General features: G+C 41.7%; 1 protein-coding gene across 1 annotated transcript; it reads left to right on the forward strand.

Moving 5' to 3' along the window:
- Window positions 1–230: 230 nt before the first annotated feature.
- FAM76A (family with sequence similarity 76 member A) lies at window positions 231–23,998 on the forward strand. Its single transcript, XM_045859775.1, has 9 exons — window positions 231–434; window positions 1,584–1,648; window positions 5,955–6,009; window positions 6,741–6,893; window positions 12,607–12,764; window positions 16,455–16,541; window positions 18,101–18,236; window positions 20,860–20,961; window positions 21,692–23,998. Exons 1-9 carry the CDS (start codon window positions 354–356, stop codon window positions 21,776–21,778), a joined length of 924 nt encoding a protein of 307 aa, XP_045715731.1. The 5' UTR covers window positions 231–353; the 3' UTR covers window positions 21,779–23,998.

Genomic DNA, 23,998 nt, shown 5'->3' on the forward strand with positions numbered 1-23,998 from the left:
GTCGAAGCAGAAGACCGTCCCCTCCCAGCAGCGCCCCCGCGTGACTGCGCTTTACATAACCGAGGCCTCGCGCGTCATGAGTGGCGTACACCAGCCAGACCGAATCAGAGTCCTTAGGAGCTCCGTGTTCCGCCTCTTCCTGCTTGATGGACGTTGAGATGACCAGTGAACGGGTGCTCAGCGCCGCCGCGCCCGCCCTGGTCCAGCCGCACCCGCCCGCCCTCCCGCCTACCGCAGCCCGCAACCTGCCGCCGCCGCTGCCGCCGCCGCCGCCTCTGCCAGGTTGCGCTTCAGACTGTCAGATAAAGCGGCGGGCTGAGCCGGCGGGGCGGCGAGCACGGCCCGGGCCGGACATGGCGGCGCTCTACGCCTGCACCAAGTGCCATCAGCGCTTCCCCTTCGAGGCGCTGTCTCAGGGGCAGCAGCTGTGCAAGGTGCGCGGGCTGGGGCGGCGGCCGGGAACTGGGACGCTGGAGGCGCGGCCCGGAGTCCGACGTTCTGCGGGGACGCCCGGCGGGGTCCCCTGGGCAGGGCGTGGCTGGCCCGCCTAGCTGAGGAGCCGCGCCCGCCCCGCAGGGAGCTGGTGGGGCAAGTGGGGGAGTCCCGGACTCGATCCCGGGCCCCTTGGCTGGGCTGGCGTGTCCGGCTGCTTAGCAACCGCGAGGGATTGTTCTCGGACCCTGTGCAGTCGGGGGAGGGAACAGCGGGCCCCCCGTTTGGCTTCAACCAGCCGCGCTGGAGATCCTTTTTCTTGAGCTAGCTGGCTTCCCCGCCGCCGGGGTATGTCTGGTTGCAGACTGAGGGACCCCTTGCCCTGCCTGGGACTGAACTCCAGAGTTGGGTGCTGCCTGAGAGGAGCGTCTCGAACTCTGTCGCTTCACTGACACTTTTCAGCCAGCCTCAGAGTCGGAGGTGGAGAGGCTTTTTAGAAAAGGCGCACAGTCAAGCGCTCGAAGCAAAAGGATGATTTTTCAACATCCAGTTGGTGACCTTCGGTCCCCATCCTAACCAACTGTTGGTCAGTTTTTACCCCTGAAGATCCAAGTTCTCTTTTTCGTTTAAGTTGCTTTATCTGGCTTTGTCGATTTAAGTGCATAGAAGAGCTGTGTGAGGCGACAGTTAAAAGTCACCAAGCCGGCCTTAAAATATTAAATTACGGTATATATAATATATATAATATATAATATATATATATAGTTAAAGGAAGTTATGTATATATAAAAAAGCAATAATAATTTTAACCCAGCAATTTCATTTCGTAAGTGAACCTGCTCAAAAATCGCACAGTGGCAGAGGCAGAACTGGATTAGAATCCAGGGCTTTTGACTCCCATTCCTGTCTAAAGCCTATTCGTGCATATCTTTGTTTTATAATAAGTGACTACAGAGTAATTCCATATAAATTCTGTTTTATCTCCTACATCAATGCAGGGCAGTGATACCAATATCTTAGAGGAAAAAACTAAAGTCCAAAAAGTTCAAGTGACTCAAGCACAGTGGCCAGTAGTACCCAGGTCTATTGAGTACTGAAGACCGTTTCCATCTCTGACTGCCTTTTAAAATGATATCCCCCTTTCATTTCAGGAATGTCGGATTGCACACCCTGTTGTGAAGTGCACCTACTGTAGGACTGAGTACCAGCAGGAGAGGTACAGTTTTTGTCCTCCATGAAATATGTTAACAGGCTTTTTCCCCTTAAAATCTGTAATCAGTGGCATTTCAATGTACAGATCTGCAGTCAATTGCATTTTCTGCAGATTCTGCAGTTTTTTATTTTCACACATCAATGGGTACAAAACACATGTTTCCTAGTTATGCATTGATGGCTTACATTTTTTAAGTTAACTTTTCTTCAGATCCTTGATCAATTTATATTGTGGTTATGATCTGCATGGCACTCAGCAATGAGAGTAACACACGAGCTTCACGTTGCAGTGTGTTTATATACAGAGTTTGAAGAATTTATAAGCCAGAAGAAAATACTTTTGGAAATGCGACAATCCTGATAAAGGACTTGTTAGCCTTGATCATGTTTAAAACTCATTTGTTTTTACACTTGCCTTGTGTGAATCTCATTTTAAAGAGTATGAAAAATGAAACTTCTGGCCAAGATAGAGGCATAGGTGGATACACCGTACCTCCATGCACAACCAAGATTGGAACAACAACAATTTAGAGGCAGAATAACATCCAAATCTGACAGAAAATTTATCTGAATGGAAGTCAGACAACCAAGAAGTTGAAATAGACCCATTCATCCAGACCGGTAGGAGGGGCGGAGACGAGCAGCCGGGCGCAGAGAGCAGGGAGAGTTGGGCGCCTAAGGCAACCGGGAGCGTGTAAGGCATCTGGGGAGCACAAGATCGCAGCGGGTGGACCCTGAGTACGCAAGCGGCAGCTGGCAGACCCAGTGAGGCCGCGATTGTGGAGCAAGGCAGAGCGCGCAACCCAGGATCCCAGGGAAGGGACTGAGGTCCCACAGAGACGGAGCTACCGTCATTGTTCCCTCTTGACCCCGCCCTCACATACAACCTCACAATCTAGCGACTGGGGTGCCCAGCCCCAGTGAACACGTAAGGCTCCGCCCCTCACCGTAACAGAAGCGACCAGACCAAAAAAAAAAAAAAAAAAAAAGAGCGAGATGGCTCAAACAGAAGAACAAATCAGTGCCCCAGTACTCATCCTTTTAAGCAACCGAGAGATAGCCAACCTATCAGATGCATAGTTCAAAAACACTGGTGATCAGGAAGCTCACAGAATTAGTTGATTTTGGTTGCAAATTAGATGAACAAATGCAGGTTATGATAAAAGAAATGAAGGAAAATGCATAGGGAACCAATAGTGATGGGAAGGAAACGGGACTCAAAACAATAGAGTGGACCAGAAGGAAGAAAGAAACCACCAAACAGGAAAGAATGGAGAAATAAGAATTCAAAAAAACAAGAAGCTTAGGAATCTCCAGGACATCTTTAAACGTTCCAACATCCAAATTATAGGGGTACCAGAAGGGGAAGAGGAAGAGCAACAGATTGAAAACGTATTTGAACAAATAATAAAGGAGAACTTCCCCAAAGGAAATAGACTTCCAGGAAGTCCAGGAAGCTCAGAGAGTCCCAAAGAAGTTGGACTCAAGAAGAACCTGGCTGGCGTAGCTCAGTGGATTGAGTGCGGACTGGGAACCAAAGTGTCCCAGGTTCGATTCCCAGCCAGGGTACATGCCTGGGTTGCAGGCTATAACCCCCAGCAACCGCACATTGATGTTTCTCTCTCTCTCTCTATCTCCCTCCCTTCCCCTCTAAAAATAAACAAATAAAATCTTTAAGAAAAAAAAAAAAAGAAACACACCAAGGCACATCATAATTACATTAGCCAAGGTAAAAATGAAGGAGAGAATCCTAGAAGCAGCAAGAGATAAGGGGACAGTAATGTACAAAGGAGTTCTCATCAGACTGTCAGCTGATTTCTCAAAAGAGACCTTACAGGCAAGAAGGGGCTGGAAAGAAGTATTCCGAGTCAGGAAAGACAAGGACCTACAACCAAGATTGCTCTACCCAGCAAAGCTTTCATTTAGAATGGAAGGGCAGATAAAGTGTTTCTCAGATAAGGTCAAGTTAAAGGAGTTCATCATCACCAAGCCCTTATTTTATGAAACGTTAAAGGGACTTATCTAAGAAAAGGAGATTAAAAAAAACCATGTATAGTAAAAGGACAGCAAACTCACAATTATTAACAACCACACCTAAAACAAAACCAAAAGAAACTAAGCAAACAACTAGAACAGGAACAGAACCACAGAAATGGAGATCACATGGAGGGTTAGTAACAGGGGAGTGGGAGGAGGAGAGAGGGGGAAAAGGTACAGAGAATAAGTAGCATAGATTGTAGGTAGAAAATAGACAGGGGGAGAGTAAGAATAGTATGAGAAATGTAGAAGCTAAAGAACTTATAAGTATGACATATGGGCATGAACTAAAGGGGGGGATGTGGGTGGGAGAGGGTGTACAGGGTGGAGGGCAGTGAAGGGAAATGGGACAACTGTAATAGCATAATCAATAAAATATATTTTAAAAGAGTATGAAAAACGCTTAGGTGTGAGTGAACACACATCTTTGGGAAGGGGGGCTTTTGATGTAATGAGTGGTTTATGGATACGGTAAGTTCAACTTTTGTGGAACTGCACCTGTAAGTGGTAGTGCCTTAAGCATGGTGGGGTCTGTTTGGTAGCTCACACATGGAAACACACAGAATACTCTAGAAGCTATACTTATAGCTTTTATATTTAGGTTTAGGATCCATCCATTTTTAATTTTTGTGTGTGGAGTGAAATATGAAGTTTGATCCTTAATTTACACCATACATACAAATAATTTGAGATGGATCATGGAAACAGTTTTATTTTCCATGTTTTTTAGGATGTCAAAACATTTGTGTGTATTGATATATATCCTGCCCCTTTAATAATAAATCGAAGTGTACACCAAAATGTTCGGTATCATAGAATCACTGATGCTAATCCTCTTTCTAGAGCTCTCTCAATGTACTTCATTCACTTCTTGTACTGGCTTTTTAAAGTGGCAGAAAGTTGCCCTGGAAAATATGTTGTTTGAGCATCCCATTTTAATTTAAATGTTTTTTACTTTAAGGTTTTTCTTTTGTCTGTTTTAACTTTATGTTCACTTTCATAGGAATTGTATGGTAAAATAATCATAACATTGTGAATAGGCTGGATTTTTTGTATGATTTTATTTTTCTCTCCAGAATATTGCTTAAACTGTCCTTGTACATCAAGCACTTGTGGGTACCTCCCGTTGTGAAGGGTTAGGCTTTAGTTGAATGTGACACTTTTCCCCACAGCTATTTATCAGTTCAGGCATTTAGGTAATATTATGACTTCTGGCAAAAGACATTTTTATTTTGGTCACTCCTTGGCACTTAGAGGAACTGGAAATATTGACAAATATTTGGTCATAACATGTATATCCTCACATCTGTGATTTTTATGTTCTTTTACATGTAGAGGTGAGCATAGATGGAGAAAGGTCAACGTGGATTCAATCTCTGAGTTCATACTCTAAACACATATATTTAACCTTAACCTCAAACTCTCAGCTATTCATCTGAACTGAGGAGAATTAATTTCTTTTCTGCTAGTTTAGTTCAGTCTAACATAATATTCTTTTCAGGGTTCTCTCCATATCTGATCATTTTACATAGTGATACTTGGAGATGTCATAATCAGAAATAACTCACTATTTTTTTTAATTTATTTGTAAGAGTTTATTTTTTTAAAGATTTTATTTATTTTTAGAGAGAGGGGAAGAGAGGGAGAAAAGGAGAAAGGGAGAGGAACATCAGTGTGAGAGAGAAACATCAATTGGTTGCCTCTTGTACTCACCTTGACCAGGGACTGAACCTGCAACCCAGGCATGTGCCCTGACCAGGAATCAAATCGGCGACCTTTTGCTTTGCAGGACGATGTCCAACTAACTGAGCTACACCGTCCAGGGCAGAAATAACTCACTATTCTAAACTAAAGCCTTATTTTATCTGAGCTAATAAAATTAATAACTACAAAATAATTAAAAGAGACCTGGCTGGTGTTGCTCAGTGGATTGAGTGGCTGGCCTATGAACCAAAGGGTCACCAGTTTCATTCCCAGTCAGGGCACATGCCTGGGTTGTGGGCCTGGTCCCTGGTTGGGGGGGGGGGGGTGTATTTCTCTCTCCCTTCCCCTCTCTAAATATGAATAAATGAAATCTTAAAAAAATAATAATAATTAAAAGAGTTATTGGCCAGATAGTCAACCTTCAGTTAACCAAGTATCCAGGCTGTATTTCACCTTGGCACTTAGCAATAACCCTATTCTTTGGGTTTAAGGAGGAATCAGTGTTCAGATGTTCCAAGTAAAACAACTTTTTTCTTACAGAAGCCTTGTGTCTCTCTCTTCCTTTGCAGTAAAACCAGTACAATATGCAAGAAATGTGCTCAGAATGTGCAGTTGTATGGAACGGTAAGTAGATTTCTCTGTACCTAACAGTGAGTGCTCAGGTCTCTCGGAACTTTACATTCTGTGGACTGTTAATGTGATTACCATATTTTTATTAGAATAACTAGATGTGTGTAAATACTTTATCATAAAAATGCAAACTCAGCTAATTCTCAGTATTGAGGAGTTCTGTGTTTATAGTCACTGTATCAGGACTGTGATTATAATTTTCCTGAGAGGCTTCGGTAACTAGTGTGGAGAGAGGAGGGGACAGATGGGTCCTATGCCTTGACCTCTTTGTTTGATAGCAGTAGACTGTTCATTTCGATGAATGATTTTTTTTTTCTCTCAGTATTAGGGTTCAGGAGGTACCCTAATACATGTTGTTATAGGCATTTCTCCCAACCTGTTTCTATAATGATAATGGCAAAGAGCCCTTTTCCAGAAGTTTCAATCATTTGCTGGTTTCTCCAAAGAGCTGGTTCTATGAAATTTCTCATAGAAGTCCCAGCATCTATATAACGGGTTTTTGTTATTTGTTCATTTATTTATTTTATAATCAATAGCCCTCTGCATAAAAACACTTTACATAGTGTTAGAGATTGGGCTTCACTTGATCAGTCAGTGTGAAAGGAAATTTGTAGAGTTGGGAATACATTTTTACCACGACTCATGGACTATGTAATAGGAATCATTGCTGTAAAAAAGGAATTGGTGTCTTTTAATATACTTACTTGACCTTTTTTCTCTTTAAGCCCAAACCTTGTCAGTACTGCAATATCATTGCAGCCTTTATCGGCAACAAATGCCAGCGCTGCACAAACTCAGAGAAGAAGTACGGCCCACCGTACTCTTGTGAACAGTGCAAGCAGCAATGTGCGTTCGACAGGAAAGACGACAGAAAGAAGGTACATTTCTGTGTTTTTCTTGATTTTTTTTTCTTTCAGAGAAAATAAGGTGGGCCAGTTTTGTCAAAAAGACATATCACCCCCTGGCAGGGTGGCTCAGTTGGTTGGAGTGTTGTCCTGATGCACCAACATTTCGGATTTGGTCCCCAGTCAGGGCACACAGATGAAGCAACCAATGAGTGCATTGATAAGTGGAATAACAAATCAATGTTTCTGTCTCTCTCTCTCTCAAATTAATGAATTTTAAAAAAACATAGATGATGTATTATATAATTGTATACCTGAAACCTATATAATTTTATTAAACAATGTCATCCCAATAAATTCAACAACAAAAAAAAGACACGGCACTGGCTGGTGTGGCTCAGCGGATTGACCATGGGCCTGCAAACCAAAGGGTCGCTGGTTTGATTCCCAGTCAGAGGATGCGCCTGGGCTGTAGGCCAGGTCCCTAATAGGGGGCGTATAAGAGGCAACCACACATTGATGTTTCTCTCCCTCTCTTTCTCCTTTCTTTTTTTCTCTAAAAATATGTAAAACCCTTTTAAAAAAAGACCTGTAACAGAGATTTTCTTACTTCTACTCCTACTTCTGTTATTGACCTTGAAGGACATATTCCGCCTTTGTTTTCTTCACTATCAAATGTGGACCCTTACATCTAATATCTCATGGGTTAGTATTTCTTGAGAAGCTGAATTACAGTGATCAGCATCCCACATGAGTGAAGTGGTGATTGGCGGAATTCTACAGAACTCTGTAAAGGAGAGACTGGGACTCAGCCAAGAGAGTTGTACTCCCCACTGGTTTTATTGTCTGGCTCTGTAAATGTTTCTATCTGTTGAAGTTAAAGATCACAAGAAGGTGACGTGGAGGGAAGCTGTATGTGAAATGATGATATCCTGGTGGCATCAAAATGGTTTAGATTTTTGTCTGTTTAAAGCCAGCCAGTGAGTTCCAGTCGCACTGAGAATAAAACCCGAACTCCTTTCATGGCCTCCAAAGCCCAGACCTGACTCCCAGTCTCATTCGCCATCACCCTTTCCGCCTCTTTCCTTGTTCCAGCCACACTGGCCATCTTTCAGTCCCTCCGGCACGTCAGCCTCGTTTCCACCTTTGCACTGGCTGTCCTTGTGCCCAATACTTCTTCCTTGAGTGTCTTAAGTGGTGTTTCGTGTCATGTCTCAGCTCAAGATGCCACCTCCTTACTATTATCTTTTCCTAACTCCCTCAGTCCTCTTTATCATATTACCCTGTTTTATTATTTTCATAGCTTTAACATTATGAGAAATTATCTTTTTTTAAAAAAGATTTTACGTATTTATTTTTAGAGAGAGGGGAAGGGAGGGAAAAAGAGAAGGAGAGAAACATCAGTGTGAGAGAGAAATATCAATTGGTTGTCTCTTGCATGTGCCCCAACCTGGGACCGAGCCCGCAAACTAGGTGTGTGCCCTGACTGGGAATCAAACCAGTGACTTTCGCTTTATGGGATGACACCCAACTAATTGAGCCACACTGGTCGGGGCAGATAGAGTTTACGTGGATAAGAGTCATACTTTATTGAAAACTATCTCCTTTCCTTTTTAGGTGTCTTATCTGACATGACCAAAATATTAATCTGAAAAATATCTTCCAGCTTACTGTTATTTATTGATAAAAAAAGATGGTTCTCATTTTCTATTTCTTTTTTTTAATATTATTTATTTATTTTTAGAGAGGGGGGGAGGGAAGGAGAAAGAGGGAGAGAAACACCAATGTGTGGTTGCCTCTCACTTACCCCCCACTGGGGACTTGGCCCGCAACCCAGGCAGGTGCCCTGATTGGGAATTGAACAGGTGACCTTTCGGTTTGCAGGCCAGCACTCAGTCCAACAGAGCCACACCAGCCAGGACTCATTTTCTGTTTCTTAAAAAGTGACTAAATGGATTGTTTTATTTTTATTTATCTTTTTTTATTTTAATTGTTGTTCAAGTACAGTTTTCTCTCTTTTACTCCTATCCCAGCACACCCCCACCTTTTTGTTTTTAAATTGAGGTATAATTGATGTACATTAGATTAGTTTCAGGTATATAGCATAAGATTTGAAATTTGTATGTATTGTGAAATAATCACAGTAAGTCTAGTTAACATTCATCACCATACATAGTTACCTAATTTTTTTTTCCTGTGATGAGAACGTTTAAGATCTACTTTCTGCCCTGACTGGTGTGGCTCAGGTGCTTTTTAGAGATGCTTAGGCTCTCAAGAACTGACTCTTGGTAACCAAATTCAATAATTTTCAATGGGACCAGAATACTCCTGCCTGCCAACCAGGGCACCTCTTCCTGATCCAGACACTGGAGAGGAGCTCTCCCTCCCCCTGTCCTCCCCCACGCCCTGGCCTTCGCCCAGGTGCATCACCTTTACCTCTCTCCCCTGAGCTCCAGGAGCCCCTTCTTTTGCCTCTGTAACTTGTTTCCCGAGCCCATTTCTTCTGCAGCCCACATCTTCTACCTCTGTGACTTTCTAAATAAACTTTCTCTTATGAAAAAAAAAAAAAAGATACTGGAGATGCTGTATTAGTAATCAGGGAGTAGCATATAATAAGAGTTGAAGCACAAACTTTGCAGTTCCTCAGACCTCGGGTAGCTGAATGATCTGGGCAAGTTACTCTTGTCACGCATCAATTTAACCGTTTCTCCAGTGGGAATAACAATTGCTAGTTCACAAGGACATAGAGAGACTTAATTGAGATAAATATATAAAATCCTTAATTTTGAGCCTAAAACTCAGTTAATGGTATTGACATTATTATTATTATTATTATTATTATTATTATTATTATTAGGATTATACTAGAATTCACTAAGTTTTTACTTTCTTAGTTATAATCCTACCTTAAGAGTGTGGGTATTTTTAGGCATCCTGAGTCACATGTTTGTAAACTTAAGGAGAGCTAAGCTTAGAGACTGAGCGAGGGTGGTCTGGATTCAGAATGCAAGGGTTGAAATCTTAGTTCTGTCACTTAATTTGCTTTGGGCAAGTTATTCCATCATTGCCTCAGTTTCCTCATCTGTAAATAAGGCTAATCAGACCAGATCATTGCTATGAATGTTGAGTCGTTAGGTAGAAAGCCCTTGGAGAGGAATCTGGTACATGATAAGTACCCGATAGGTGTTATCTATGATGATTTCTTCATGATACTTTAATTTCCAGAGGATAATTTTATATTATTTTAAATACATTTTAAAAGATTTTATTTATTTCTAGAGAGAGTGGAAGGGAGAAAGAAAGAGAGGTAGAGAAACATGCATGTATGAGAGAAACATTGATGGGTTGCCTCTCACACACCCCCAACTGGGGACCTGGCCCACAACCGAGACATGTGTCCTGACTGGGAATCGAACCTGCAACCTTTCAGTTCACAGGCCGGTACTCAATCCTCTGAGCCACACCAGCCAGGGCTAATTTTATACTTTTATTCTATTTTTAAAGGAGAGATCTGAAATCAAGTGCCCTGCGGTTTGGTGTGCTATTTTTCTTTTTCAGTGCTGTCTCTTTTAGCGAAGTTACCTTGTTTTCAAACCTTCTTTAGTGAAAGCTAGTAACTAAGCAAGGTCTTCCAAAGTGTTTTAAAATCAGGCCTTCTGGCCATATCCCATAACATGAAATGAACCATATTGAAGTTAGGTTTCTAAATTCATTTATATGTTCATTAACAAATAATTAAATGTTATCATGTATCAGGCACTATTCTAGGTATTAGAAATACATTAATGCACTGAATGGAAGACTTTAGTCTCACAGAGCTTATATTCATGTGTATGAGAGAGAAGTGGGGGAAAATAAACAAGGAAAGAAATTAACACAAATTTTATATATGAATGCTATAAAGAAATGGAGTGTATGGTGGAGAGTGACTAGGGAGGCCAGTTTGGATTGGGCACTCAGGAGGACCTCCAGGAAGGTGACATTGGAGCTGGAACTGGAATGATGAGAACATAGCCCTGGTATTTCTGGAAGGCAAAGATTCCAGGAAGAGGAACTCCCATCTATGAAAAGTCCTTGAGGCAAAAGTGAGTTTGGCATTTGGGAAGAACAGAAGGTAGAGTAAACTAGGGGAAGAGAAAGGGAATGAGATTATAGGGGCAGGTAGGGGCTAGTTTAAACAGAGGACAAGGGAAAAAGTTCAGATTTTATACTAGATAGGATGAGAAACCATCGGATTAAAGAGAGGAGAGATGTAATCAGATTTACATTTAAGAAGTCTTCACCAGCTGGGTGAAAATGGTTTATAAGAGCCTAAGAGCGGGATCAGGGAGCTCATTGGGTGGCTCCTGCAGCTGTGAGCTAGGGGAAGAGCTTTACTTGGGTGGAGTGGGATAGATTCAGACTGCTGTGCTTGCTAATGGATTAGAGGGTGGGGTGCAAACTGGAATTTGCTAACAAGATAAAAATACTTTAGATAAGTGAAGGCGTGGCCAACCCATGTTCAAGATGATGCACAAGATCTAATTTCAAAAGAAGACATGAAAATTAAAGTTCCATAAAATATCATCACACTCCCTTCCTACCCTGTGTCATTCCAGCCAGCTCTGTGGCCCTGCCACCTGCACCAGGCTGCCCCACAAACAGGTTTGCAGTCGGTGCTGCGCAGAGGTGCCTCAGCTTCCGAGGATTTGGGAAGCCCCATTGCGCTTTCCTAGCCCTGTGCCCTGCTCCCTGGTGCAGATCTGCTTCTGCCCAAAGGGAGTAACTTTTGTAATTCAGAGTGTCACAGTAGGCCACCGACGGGGCCCCGGGTCCTGAAAACTACTTGCTCATTGGTCTTTTTCTGGGGACGTTGTGACTGAGAAAAGATATCTAGCATACCATTTTGTTACCCATTTATAAGGTATTAAAACTGAAGTATAAATTTATACTTCATAAAATTTTATGAAGTATAAATTTATATTTCATAAAATTTTTTCTTTTGCCTCGCTAGTGTGGCTCAGTGGATTGAGTGCAGGCCTGCGGTCAAAGGGTCACTAGATGGATTCCCAGTCAGGGCACATGCCTGTGTTGTGGGACAGGTCCCCAGTAGGGGGCGAGTAAGAGGCAACCACACATTGATATTTCTCTCCTCTTTCTCCCTCCCTTCCCCTCTCGCTAAAAATAAATAAAATCTTTTTAAAAATTTTTTATTACTGATTTTTAGAGAGAGAGGAAGGGAAATAAACATTGATTTATTGTTCCACCCACTGATGCACCCATTGGGTGATTCCTGTATGTGCCCTGACTGGGTATCAAACCCCCAACCCTGGTGCATCAAATATTTCATCTTCTATCTTCTCTCTGCTGAACTTTACTTAATGAACACAATGGAGATATTTGTGTCTCTTGAAATCCTTGTGGAAACTTTGCTCTGGTCTGGGTTTGTTAAGTTGAAGAAAAAACAAACAAAAAGATACATAAAATTAGTAACTCATATTTATTAAACAAGATTTATGTGCCTGGCACCATGCTTTACCTACATTATATCGCTAAATTCAACAGCCCTCTGAATAGGTACTATTATCCCCTATTTTACCAATGAAGAAATTGAACTTGGGAGAGCTCAAGTGACTTTCCTAAGTTCACACAGCTCGGAAGTGGCAGAGCTGGGACTTAGTCCAGAGGTTCTTGCTTCCTGCAGTCACGTTCTGTAGTACCCAGTACTTTGTTCCGTCTTCTTTATCTTTGTCTCCTTATCTTCCAGGTAGATGGGAAGTTGCTCTGCTGGCTCTGCACACTTTCATACAAACGGGTCCTTCAGAAGACCAAAGAGCAGAGGAAGCATCTGAGCAGCTCTTCCCGTGCCAGCCACCAGGAGAAGGAGCAGTACAGCCGACTGAGCAGCGGTAGCCATTATAACAGGTAATCCCAGATGCGTAAGGTAGGAGTAGAGGTGCCGGTAGGTTCAATGTAATGCTCACACAATCAGCTGTGGAAGATACCATTTTGTATAAATTTTCCTATTTATCCTCTCTAGTTACTAGCCTATAGGAGGAATCTCCTTTGTCATATTTTATAATTCATGTATTTTCCAAGAGCCAGAGACACTTCCATAAGGTGTCAGAATTTCGTGACTTGGTTTGTATCATGTCTGAAAAGTTAGTAGTACTTACCACTTCACTTTCACATGTAACATTCTCCTCACCCTTAGCGTGGGTTATCTCCCTAGAAGATGGGGCATTTCATTTTGTGAGAGATAAGGATTTTTTATGTATATTTATTTGGCCAGGAGGTTCATAGATGGTCTAGGTTTTTCCTGGTAGTGTTAAGAGTTCTGGCTGTGGATTGAATCCTGGCTTTTCCAGGTTCTCTGCATGGGATCTTGGGCAAGTTTTTCATCTGTAAAATGAGAGAAATAATAGTATTACCTCATAGAGTTGCTTACAGTTCGTGAATAGTGATTAGTTTTATAGCTGGCATATAGGAATACATTTTAGTTACTCTTGGTTATTATTACTGTTATGATTTTGTTTATTCATATAGCAAACATTAAGTACTGCCAGGGACTTTGCTAGGAATGCAGAGATGAATCAAAGAATCATACTGCTCACCAAGAATATGCAGTCTGGTAGGGAAGGCAGACCTGAAATCAAACATTGCAGTATGATTCTGTGGAAGCATGGAAACAAATTCCACAGTGGAAACATCAAGATACAGGCATGAGAGGCCGTCATAATTAACTGCCTTAGGAAGTCAGATGACGAAGGCTTAGGGAAGAGCTGGCTGGCGCTGGAGCTGCATCCGAGGCTGAGTTGGAATCATCAGCTGAGGAATGGGCAGAGGCAAACTGGGCTGAGGGAATAGCATCTGCAAAGACAAGGAGGACATGAGACCACATGGAACTCTGGGGAATTGCAGACCCTCCTATGTTACTGGAGCTTATGGTTGGGAGCAGGGAAATGGGAGAAAAAGGGATTCTGTAGATCTGGTAAGGAGCATGAACTTGATCATGGGGTCAATAAAAAAAATGAACCCTCATTATTGTGGAGAATACACTGGAGGAAAAAGAGTGTGGGTGCTAGTTAAGAAGCTTTCTTTTGTAAAGTCCACGTAAGTGATGTTAATACAAGAACCTCACTGAGGCAGTGGCACTGAAGATCAAAGAGGCAGATTCAGGAAGATGCTTCAGAGGGAGAAGGAACAGGCAGATGGACAGGAGCTGGGTGAGGAAAGGATTATTCCCAGGTGTCTTATCTGGACAGATGGCTAGACCCTTAACTTACAGCGAATATAGGAAAGGGAGAAGAGATTAGTTTTGAAAAGTTGAGTTTGAAGCATTAAAAAGAATTATTTAGTGGGAGCTGAGCCTAGAACTCAGAAAAGCAGTTTAGATATGAGCCATTGGTTATACTTAAGTGGGAATAGAGACTACTTAAAATGCAGATTCCTGCGGCCCTACCTCAGAGTTTAACTTAGCAGGATCTAGGATAGAGTCCAGGAATCTGTATTGTTTTGTAAATATCCCAGAGGATTCTGATGTAGGTGATCTGAGGAATACTGTTGCCAGCCACTGTGATGGGTGGTTGTTGGTGTAACGCAGGCTGAGAACAGAATTCTGGAAGCATTCAAGGTGGATGGAATAAATATTTGTGAACCATATATGTGATAAGGGATTAATATCCTAAATATATAAAGAACTCATACAGTTCAATAGCAGGGGGAAAAAAAGTAAGTACAGTGGGGGTGGGGCGGAAACGGGCAAAGGACCCAAATAGACATTTTTTCTTTTTCTTTTTTTTTTTAAGATTTTATTTATTTATTTTTAGAGAGGGAAGGGAGGGAGAAAGAGAGAGGCAAACATCAATGTGCCGTTGCTGGGGGCTGTGGCCTGCAACCTAGGCATGTGCCCTGACTGGGAATCGAACCTGTGACACTTTGGTTCGCAGCCCGAGCTCAATCCACTGAGCTACGCCAGCCAGGGCCCGACATTTTTCTAAAGAAGACGTACAAATGGCCAGTACATACTTGAAAAGGTGCTGAATATCACTAATTTGTCAGGGAAGTGCAAATCAAAACCACACCCCATCATACCTGTTAGGATAGTTATTATCAAAAATACAAGAGATAACAAACGTTGGCCTGGTTATAGAGAAAAGGGAACTCTTATACACTGTTAGTGAGAGTGCAAATTGGTACAGCCATTGTGGAAGAAAGTATGGTGGTTCCTCCAAAAATTAGAAATAGACCCACCATACGATCCACCGAGCACTTCTGCGTCCATATCCAAAGGGATGAAGTCAGCGTCTCACAGAGGTACTCGCACTTCCACGTTCACTGCAGCATTATACACAGTAGCCAAGACGTGCAAACAACTTAAATGTTCTTCAACAGACGAATGGGTAAAGAAAATGTGGTGTGTACACTGTGGAGTATTATTCAGCCACAAAAAAGGAAGGAAATTCCGCCATTTGTGAGAGCATGGATGAACCTGGAGGGCATCGTGCTAAGGGAAAAAAGAGAAAGACAAATACTGTGTGGTTTCACTTTTATGTGGAGTCTTTTTTAAAAAACTAATTTCATTGAAACTGAAGAGAATGGTGTTTGCTAGGGCCTGGAGCAGGTCAAAAGTACAAACTTTGAGTTGTAAGAAGAGTTAAGTTCTGAGGATCTACTGTACAGAAGAGTGACTATAATTAATATGATTTTGTGTACCTGAAAGTTGCGGAACGTAGACCTTAAGCATTTTCTCTATTAAAAAAAAAGTTAACTAGTGAGATTATGGATGTGTTGATTATCTTGATTTTGGTAATCATTCCATAATGTATATGTATTTCAAAACATCATATTATACACTTTACATATATATAGTTATATTTGTCAATTATTTTCAATAAAGTTCAAACAAAGTTGGGGGATAAAAGGATGGCACGGTCAGTGGTATCAAATGTTGAAAAGATGTCAAGTAAGAAAGGGTCTGAAGCATCCTTGAACTTAGCAGTTGGACATCTGTTAAGGTGAATGGGTTGCAGACCGGTTCTAGATGATGAACTTATTAGGGCTAACACCGGCTTTTAGCGTTGTCGTGGGACCCAGATCCCAGTGGATTCACAGAGACACAGTGAAGGAAAACCTGGCTGGGAGTTCAAATATGTCAACCTGGCGTCTAGTCCCAGCTTTACTCTTAACTAGCTGGATGTCCCTGGGCGGCTCAGTTAATATTAATGAGCCTCAGTTTCTGCAAAGTAGAAATAATCTCTTGTATATACCTCACAGCTTTATAAGGTGCATGTGAAACATTGAATGTAAAACTACTTTTTGAACTGTAAGATACATTATACTTCTTACTGAAGTTTTATTGACTGTTTTGTAGTTGTTAAAAAGTCAGGTGTATTATTTCATTAAGTCTGAGAGTTTTGGAGGCCCCTGGAAACAAGCCACCCATGCATCCAGGACCTACAAAATCAACACCTTGGTGGATTTTAATAATCAAGAATAAATAGCTCTTGCATAGAAAAGCTATAATATTTCATTGGTTCTATTTGGCACTTTTATTGTGATGTTTTATTAATCTTTGATTTCTAATGTGTGTCTCTCTATTTTTGCTGTTAAAAGCCAGAAAACGCTTTCTACGTCTTCAATTCAAAATGAAATTCCAAAGAAAAAATCCAAGTTTGAGTCCATCACAACCAATGGAGACAGGTGAGCCAACTGGAGTGTGTGTGCACACTTCCGTCTGAAATGCGTACACAGTTCCTGAAACGGGAATACATTTCAGGGTTGCCTTAGTGCTAGTGCGTGGTTGTCAGTCCCAGAGTCACTGTGCTCGCCACTTGATATCTTATAAACTGGCAGTACTGATATTTGTTCATAAATCAAATCTTGTCATTAAAAGACAGGGACATATAACTGGATTTATTAGCAGTCAAATTCTGCAATCCACAAATAACTGCACCAAACTAATTCTAAGAAGTCAACAGTGGGATGCTTTCCATTATGACCTGTGCCTGTAGCCTCCTCCAGGCAGGCCACAAGTCAGACTCGAGAGGCAGAGCAGAGACAAGGTGTAGTTAGGCGTGTTCTGTCTAAGGGATGATCTGTGCTTCCTTGACCTGCAGAAAGACAGCACAATGCAGATGCTAGATCAGGAGACAATGAGATGCATTTAAAGATTTTGTTCCCTTTTAAGCCTGTCTAAATGAAAATTTTTATTCTTTTCCTCTCTCCTCAGCAGTGCTTCCTCTTGTGAGTTGCATTGTCCTACTACCCAGATTATCCCATCCATGTTGGTACAGTGGGTTGCTTCCCAGCAAAGCCATGAGCCCAACTGTTTTTTCCTTTCCCTAGCATCCTGAAGTGAGGCCACCTGACACACTGTCCCCTAAAAGCTTTGGGATCATTTCCATTCTGAAGATCCCTCTCAATCAGTTCTCCTTCCAGCCAGTGGTGGTTTCGGGAGCAACTGGCATGTAGGCTTAAATAAAAAGCATATAGGCTTGTTTATATGCAAGTTGTCCTTGTAAAAATTAGCATCATTGATTTTAAACTTTGAATTGAACCTTCCTTCTACCATGCTTAACTTAGATATTCAGATCACATGGGAGAAGGAACCATAAAGTTTATCTTTATGGTCAGCCTTACTATTCTCTGAACAACTTAACTAATCTGGTCAATCTGAGGAAAGTAGATATGGCACACATTGTCCCATCACCTCTGCCAGGTCCATGACCTGCAAAAATTATTTCAAAGAGTGGACCATTCTGAATGCCCTGCTTTGTAAAGGCCTAAGCCAAGACCCACAGCCTTTAGAGTCATCACTTCTGTCTGGTGCTCACTTCTGACCCTGGCTGTGTTGGAAGACCTGGAAAAAGTTCATTCGTATCCTCTCGTTTAACCAGCCAGTCCTTTCCCTTTCCCTTTCCCTTTCCCTTTCCCTTTCCCTTTCCCTTTCCCTTTCCCTTTCCTTTCCTTTCCTTTCCGTTATTTATTTATTTTTAGAGAGAGGGAAAGGGAAGGACAGAGAGAAAGAGAGAAACATCAATGTGTGGTTGCCTCTGGCATGCCCCCAACTGGGGATCTGGCCCACAACTCAGGCATGTGCCCCTACAGGAGTTGAACCAGGGACCCTTTGGTTTGCAGGCCGGCACTCGGTCCACTAAGCCACACTAGCCAGGGTTCAAATAAACTCTTACAAAAATTCAGGGAAAAAAAAGTTTATCCATCCAAGTTTTGATTTTTTTTGTCTCCATTTTTTCACTCAGCTTTTCCCCAGACCTGGCTCTGGACTCACCAGGCACTGACCACTTCGTCATTATTGCCCAACTGAAGGAAGAAGTGGCCACTCTGAAGAAGATGCTGCATCAAAAGGATCAAATGATTTTAGAGAAAGAGAAGAAGGTATGGCTTAGTTAATGCCTCTCGGGTCAGAATAATGTCAGGGTAAGCTGTGTGGAATAGGGCATGGTGCTAACTCTCTTTAACTGGTGTTTGTTGGGTACTTATCATTGATGCTTGAGAGAGATCCAGTGGCAAGGCTGGGGTATCCTGGGGAGAGCCTTGCTGTCTGCTAAGAGGACGTGTGGCATGGTATTACTGTAATGAATCCACCTCAGCCCAGCGGGTTTAGAAAGTTGATTTTCTCTGCGTTTGGAGGGAGCGTACACTTCTCAGGGACGATTCGTGATAACCAAGCTTACAGAGATGTTGTATAAAACTCCAGTGTTCCCTCTTCATTCACAGTGGGGCGCATAACTGAGTACTATTTTTCTCAGCATGAGCTTCCTTAGAAGGTTGTCATCAGAAAGTGCAGAATGAGCATGGTGTTAGGGTAGAAGGAGGTAGTTATGTAATTGGAATTTTTCATGCTCTCAGGCTAAGAGAACCTGATGCCTCTATCATGTCTGTGGGACAGTAAAACTCAAAATATGTGGGCCAGGTCTCCTTTCTCCCTGGACAGTGTTCAGGTAGGCCTTCCTTTGTGGCTTTTGCGTCACTTTGCTTCTATTGCTGACAGCTCCGCTCCTGAGGGACTCACTCTTTAAACACGTTAATGTCTTCAGTACAATCTTACTATTCTAAGTAATCCTTCCTCTCTAAGGTGACTTTTTATATCCTTGTTCTGATTCATGTCTTGTATTTCCTTTTTTCCTTTTTCTTTTTTAAAGATTTTATTTATTTATTTTTAGAGAGAGGGGAAGGGAAGGAGAAAAAGAAGAAGAAAAACATTGATGTGTGAGAGAGACAGCAATGGGTTGCCTCCCACACGCCCCCTACTGGGGACCGGCCCTCAACCCACGCATCTGCCCTGACCAGGAATTTAACCGGCAGCCTTTCAGGTCACAGGTTTGTGCTCAATCCACTGAGCCACACCAGCCAGAGCTCATGTCTGGTATTTCTTATTTTCACATTTTTAGAGAGTATCTCATTTTTGCCTTAATGCAATATTTTAATGATGATAATAATAATAGCTAATTTCTGACGGATGCTTACTGTGGGCCTAACTCTATTCTGAGTGCTTCATATGTATTAACTCATCCTCATAATAATTCCTTTGAGATAGGAATTATTATCATTGTTTTATAGATAAAGAATGCCTCCAATATTTTTCTTCTTAGGATTCTAATCCCTACAACTAGCTGTTTTTTCCCTGAGCCTGTATGTTGCCTTTTACCAAGTTTAGAATGCTATTATTCATTCCAGTGGCTAACAAAGACATTTATGACATAAAACCTTCAGGTGCAGTTTTTCAATCTCATTTCCACCTCATTTTATAGAAGAAGAAGTAGACCTAAAGAAAGTAAATAACATGTCCAATTCACACAACTAGTAAATGGCAGAACAAAGGAATAAACTCAAACCTGTCGCACTGTATCATTCTTTCTACTGTTCTATGCTTTCTTCTTCCAGTAAGGTGGAGATTCATGGAAAGAGGCCCATATTCTGATGGAGTGGGGGTGGGGCTTGGTGGAGGGAGGCAAAGGGGGGAAAATTGGGACAACTGTATTAGCATACAAAAATACATAATTTAAATAAAGAGACCAGTATCCTTTCCACTTTACTACATGACTATCATATGAAAGTGGACCCAAGTATATTTTCTTCATGGACTAGATCAGAATGGCACATAAAAGGATTTTTGCAAAATAGAGGCAAAACAAACACTCATTTCTACTGTGTTGCAAAGTTAAGGTTTTAAAAGCAGCAAAAACAAATAGACTTTTCCCTATAACTTTCAGGATCAAGGTCACACTTCTAGGTTCCTTCCTGTCCTGCCTGTCTCCAGTGTCATCTGCTGCCATTCCCCATGCTCATCAGTCATTAGAACAAACTCCTGGTTACCTCACACCTTCTGCCTGTGCCTTTGCTGTTCACTTTGCTTGGGTGCCCTTGTCCTTCCTTCGTGCTTCAGTTGCTGCCTGTACCTCAAAACTCGGCTCACACATTTCTCAAAGTGTGTCTTCTTTTGCTCCTTGAATAGCAGAGTTAACAGAAGAAGGCCTGGGGTTTGAGTTCTAGCTCTGCCACTTGTGAACATGTATGACCTTGGCCATGTTACTTAGCCCTTTCTAAGCCTTGTTTTTTCCGCGTATATAATGGGAGGAATAATATTACCCTCCACAGGAGTATCATAATATTGAATGAAGTAATTAGTCAGTTTGCTTAGAACGGGGTGAAAATTCAGTAAATGGAAGCAGCTCTTATTCTCATGGCTCCTCTGAAACCAGCGGTCAGAGTGCATTATAATCACTGATTTATTTGGAGGTGCGTATTTAGAGGTATACATAAAATCTTTCTAACCTGCTAGTGGTTAAGTATCAAAAATACTACTTCAGGATCCTGTGTGCCTTCCAGGAAATCTTTGGAAAAAACAGGATATGGAGTTCCCTGGCTTTGATTTACGTATGGATCTTCAGGAGAGTCCTGGACTTCATTCACTTGGGGGACCACTTAGCTCTCTGGTACCAAAACATTTTTCATTGTACAGAAATTTCTTCAGGTTACTCTGCTTTTTTCCCCTCAGATCACAGAGCTGAAGGCTGATTTTCAGTACCAAGAATCTCAGATGAGAGCCAAAATGAACCAAATGGAGAAAACCCACAAAGAAGTCACAGAACAATTGCAGGTGACTGCTTATTTTATGTGGTAACTCGTGTGTTTAGCTGATTATATTTTAAGTGGTCATTTTTCTTCAAGTATTGACAAATCGCTTTAATTCACCTTTTACATGTCTTTTATTGTTTCACTCTTAGATGTGTTCTGATCTTTTCCCCTCAAAAACAGTGGAATTAATAAAAGGGTTCTTTGATTTTTGGGTAAACTGGATATGATTCCAGTTGTATGAATCATAAATTCTGTTTATCCAGCACGTTAGGGGACTCCATGGTTTGTGATGGATAAAGCATCCTTTTGTGGCAGTGGTTCCCAGGAGACTGAGTATATGATTAACCTCCAGCAAATACTACCTTCTTTCCCCTGAACCCACAGGGCTTTCTTTTGATTTCTCTAACATTTGCTCGTCTCTGCCCTGGTCGGACAGCCCTGTTCGTTAGAGCGCCATGCCGATATCCCAAGGTTGTGGGTTCAATCTTTGTTCAGGGCACATACAAGAATCAACCAATGAATGCATAAATAAGTGGAACAACAAATCAGTCTTGCTCTCTTTCTCTCTCCCCCTTCCTCTCTCTTTCTCTCTAAAAAGAAAAAAATCAAATAAAATTTAAAAATATTTAAAAATAGAAACAAAACAAAATAAAATTTGTTCATCTCTTCCTGATCCGCTGCATCTGCCCTGGCATCTGCATGAAAAACATACTCTGTCCTGCTGAAACATCCTTGCGCTGATTGTTTTTTAGGCCAAAAACAGAGAGCTCCTGAAGCAAGCAGCTGCCTTGTCCAAGAGCAAGAAGTCGGAGAAATCAGGAGCTATCACCTCTCCGTGAGAGACTGCAAGGAGCAGTAACAGCAGTAACAGCACATGGATTTCTGGGTTAGGGTTGGAGACTTGGGAACTGCAAACTTTCTTAAGAAATCTCTATTTTATTACTGTTATCCTTCGTGTGATTGCAGTGGGCTGGATGGAAACACCTGGTCTGTGCCGTGTCGTGACTGCATGCTCGAATGTTTGCGATTTCCAGCTCCTTTTCTCTCCCCCTTTCACACTCCCAGTCCTCTCTCTCGCTTCCCCCTTCCCCCACCTTCTCTCAGAACTACTAGCTCTCTGTCTCTCTCTTGGAACTACTCTTTCCTCCCTCTTTTTCCTCCTCTTTTTTTGTGGTGGTTACTGCTCAGTGTCACGTGCAGAATGATGTTTTGTCCATCGTTGCATCCTGCCACACCCATGAGCAAATAGTTTGGCATTAATTTCATATCACTGCCACCCTCTGAACTTTGGAAAACTGCCACCTTAAGACTTGGTACAATGGACGAGGCTTTCTCTCTCCAATAAACCTTTTGCTTCAGGGTATACTCTTGGGTTTTTTTCCAGGTATATTATGTATGAACTTTGTACTATGTATAGCCAGAGTTTTATTTATTTTTTAAAAAAGAAACTTTCTTGATAAAGGAATAATGGTAGCCTAGCTTGTTCTTCTTGTAAAAGTGATGCCTCTTTAAAAAAAAAAAGTTCTACTCTAGCTTTTAGTAAAAGAATCAATTTTTTTCTTTCTTGTTACCTTGGAGTCTTAACAACTGATTGTTAAGGTGAAATAATTCAATGCATAAGTGTGGAGTTAAGTGCCTTTTGGAGGATGTCTTGGAAGAGCATTTGAGAAGATTCTTAGGGAGGTAGCAGCAGTCTGAACAGCCTGTCTTTACAAGTAAAGGCAGGGAGAAAGGTTGTCCAGGTTGTACTGGACATTTCCCTCTCGCACCCCTTTCTGATTGTTTCATGTGACAGCTTTTAAAGTCTCACACTGCCACTTCTTTAAAAAAAAGCAAACAAACAACCAAAACCCTTACTTGCTTATATCAGTTGTCATACTTGGCCATTGTGAGAGAACTTTTTTTTACATGAGCAGATTCAAAATGGGATAATATTTGAACTACAAAGCATTTTCCAGGTCAGTATAAGCTATTCAAGTATGGACCCGGAGTCTGACTGAAAGAAATGGTATCACTGTACCTTCTCCCCACTCCTCCCCTCCCACCCCAGCCTGTACACTCCCTTTGAACAGAAATGTATTGAAAACAGGTGCTTCTCAAAAGCAGCTTGGCTTGAGCCATAATTGTTTATGTCCTGTTTTCCCTTCTTGACCTGGTAAGCGGGCACATGAATTTACTTTCCTAGGAGAGGGGATAAGTCTGCGTTTCTTGTCATGCTCTCAGGTCCTCTATGTGATGTTTGTGAAAGAAGTTAGAGATGTTTAGTGTGCCATGAAACAGTAAAATCAACTCCCTTGGAGTCAGTCATTCATCATGCAAGGGGGTGCTTGACTTAGAGGCAGTCATGAGGGTGGAGTACCTTTGTACCTCATCTCCCCGGATTGCAGCAGCAAGTTTAACTTGCTAGGCCTTTCCCAGAAGCAGACACCAGTGGTGACAGCGTTCTCGCAGGCGGAACCACGCACGGAACGGGGCAGAGCCGTGGAAGTGAGTGGCTTCCTCCTGATAAGAGAAACAACGGGCCGTGTTGTTTCTGTATCACTCTCGCAGGGGATGTAATTTTTCCTTTCAGGCGAGGGAGAAGGCAGTGCTAAATAGTTTTATAACTTTTTGAATGAGAAACTTTTAGGTAAAGACAAACTGTCAGATAATATTTTTCAGATGCATATACACTGACTGTGGGGAAAAGATTGTGAAAAAAGTCATTTTTTTTGTTTTTTTAAAGACTTTTGAGAAATTCTGTTACATGAAGTGACTATAAAAACATATTTAGTTTTATACTAAATCTTTTTTTAAGGTTTTGGCACTTAATATAAAGCAAATTCACACCTTTTCTAACTTTCCACAAGTTCTCAAAAGGGAAAGAAGAAACCTCAGTCTTGCAATTTTGGTTTTTAAAAATCATGACAACGTTTTACCATAAAATTGAGTAGCTAACTTTTGGTAACACCTTTTGTTTATTTGTATGTTTGTAATAACAGACATTTTAAAACATAGGAATGTTTTGGTTTGTACAGACTTTGACAAATGTGTGTTAATAAAACTTCATATTGACTCAA

Source organism: Phyllostomus hastatus, unplaced genomic scaffold, assembly GCF_019186645.2.
Source record: "Phyllostomus hastatus isolate PE091 unplaced genomic scaffold, TTU_PhHast_1.1 phas_scaffold_182, whole genome shotgun sequence".
NCBI lineage: Eukaryota > Metazoa > Chordata > Mammalia > Chiroptera > Phyllostomidae > Phyllostomus > Phyllostomus hastatus.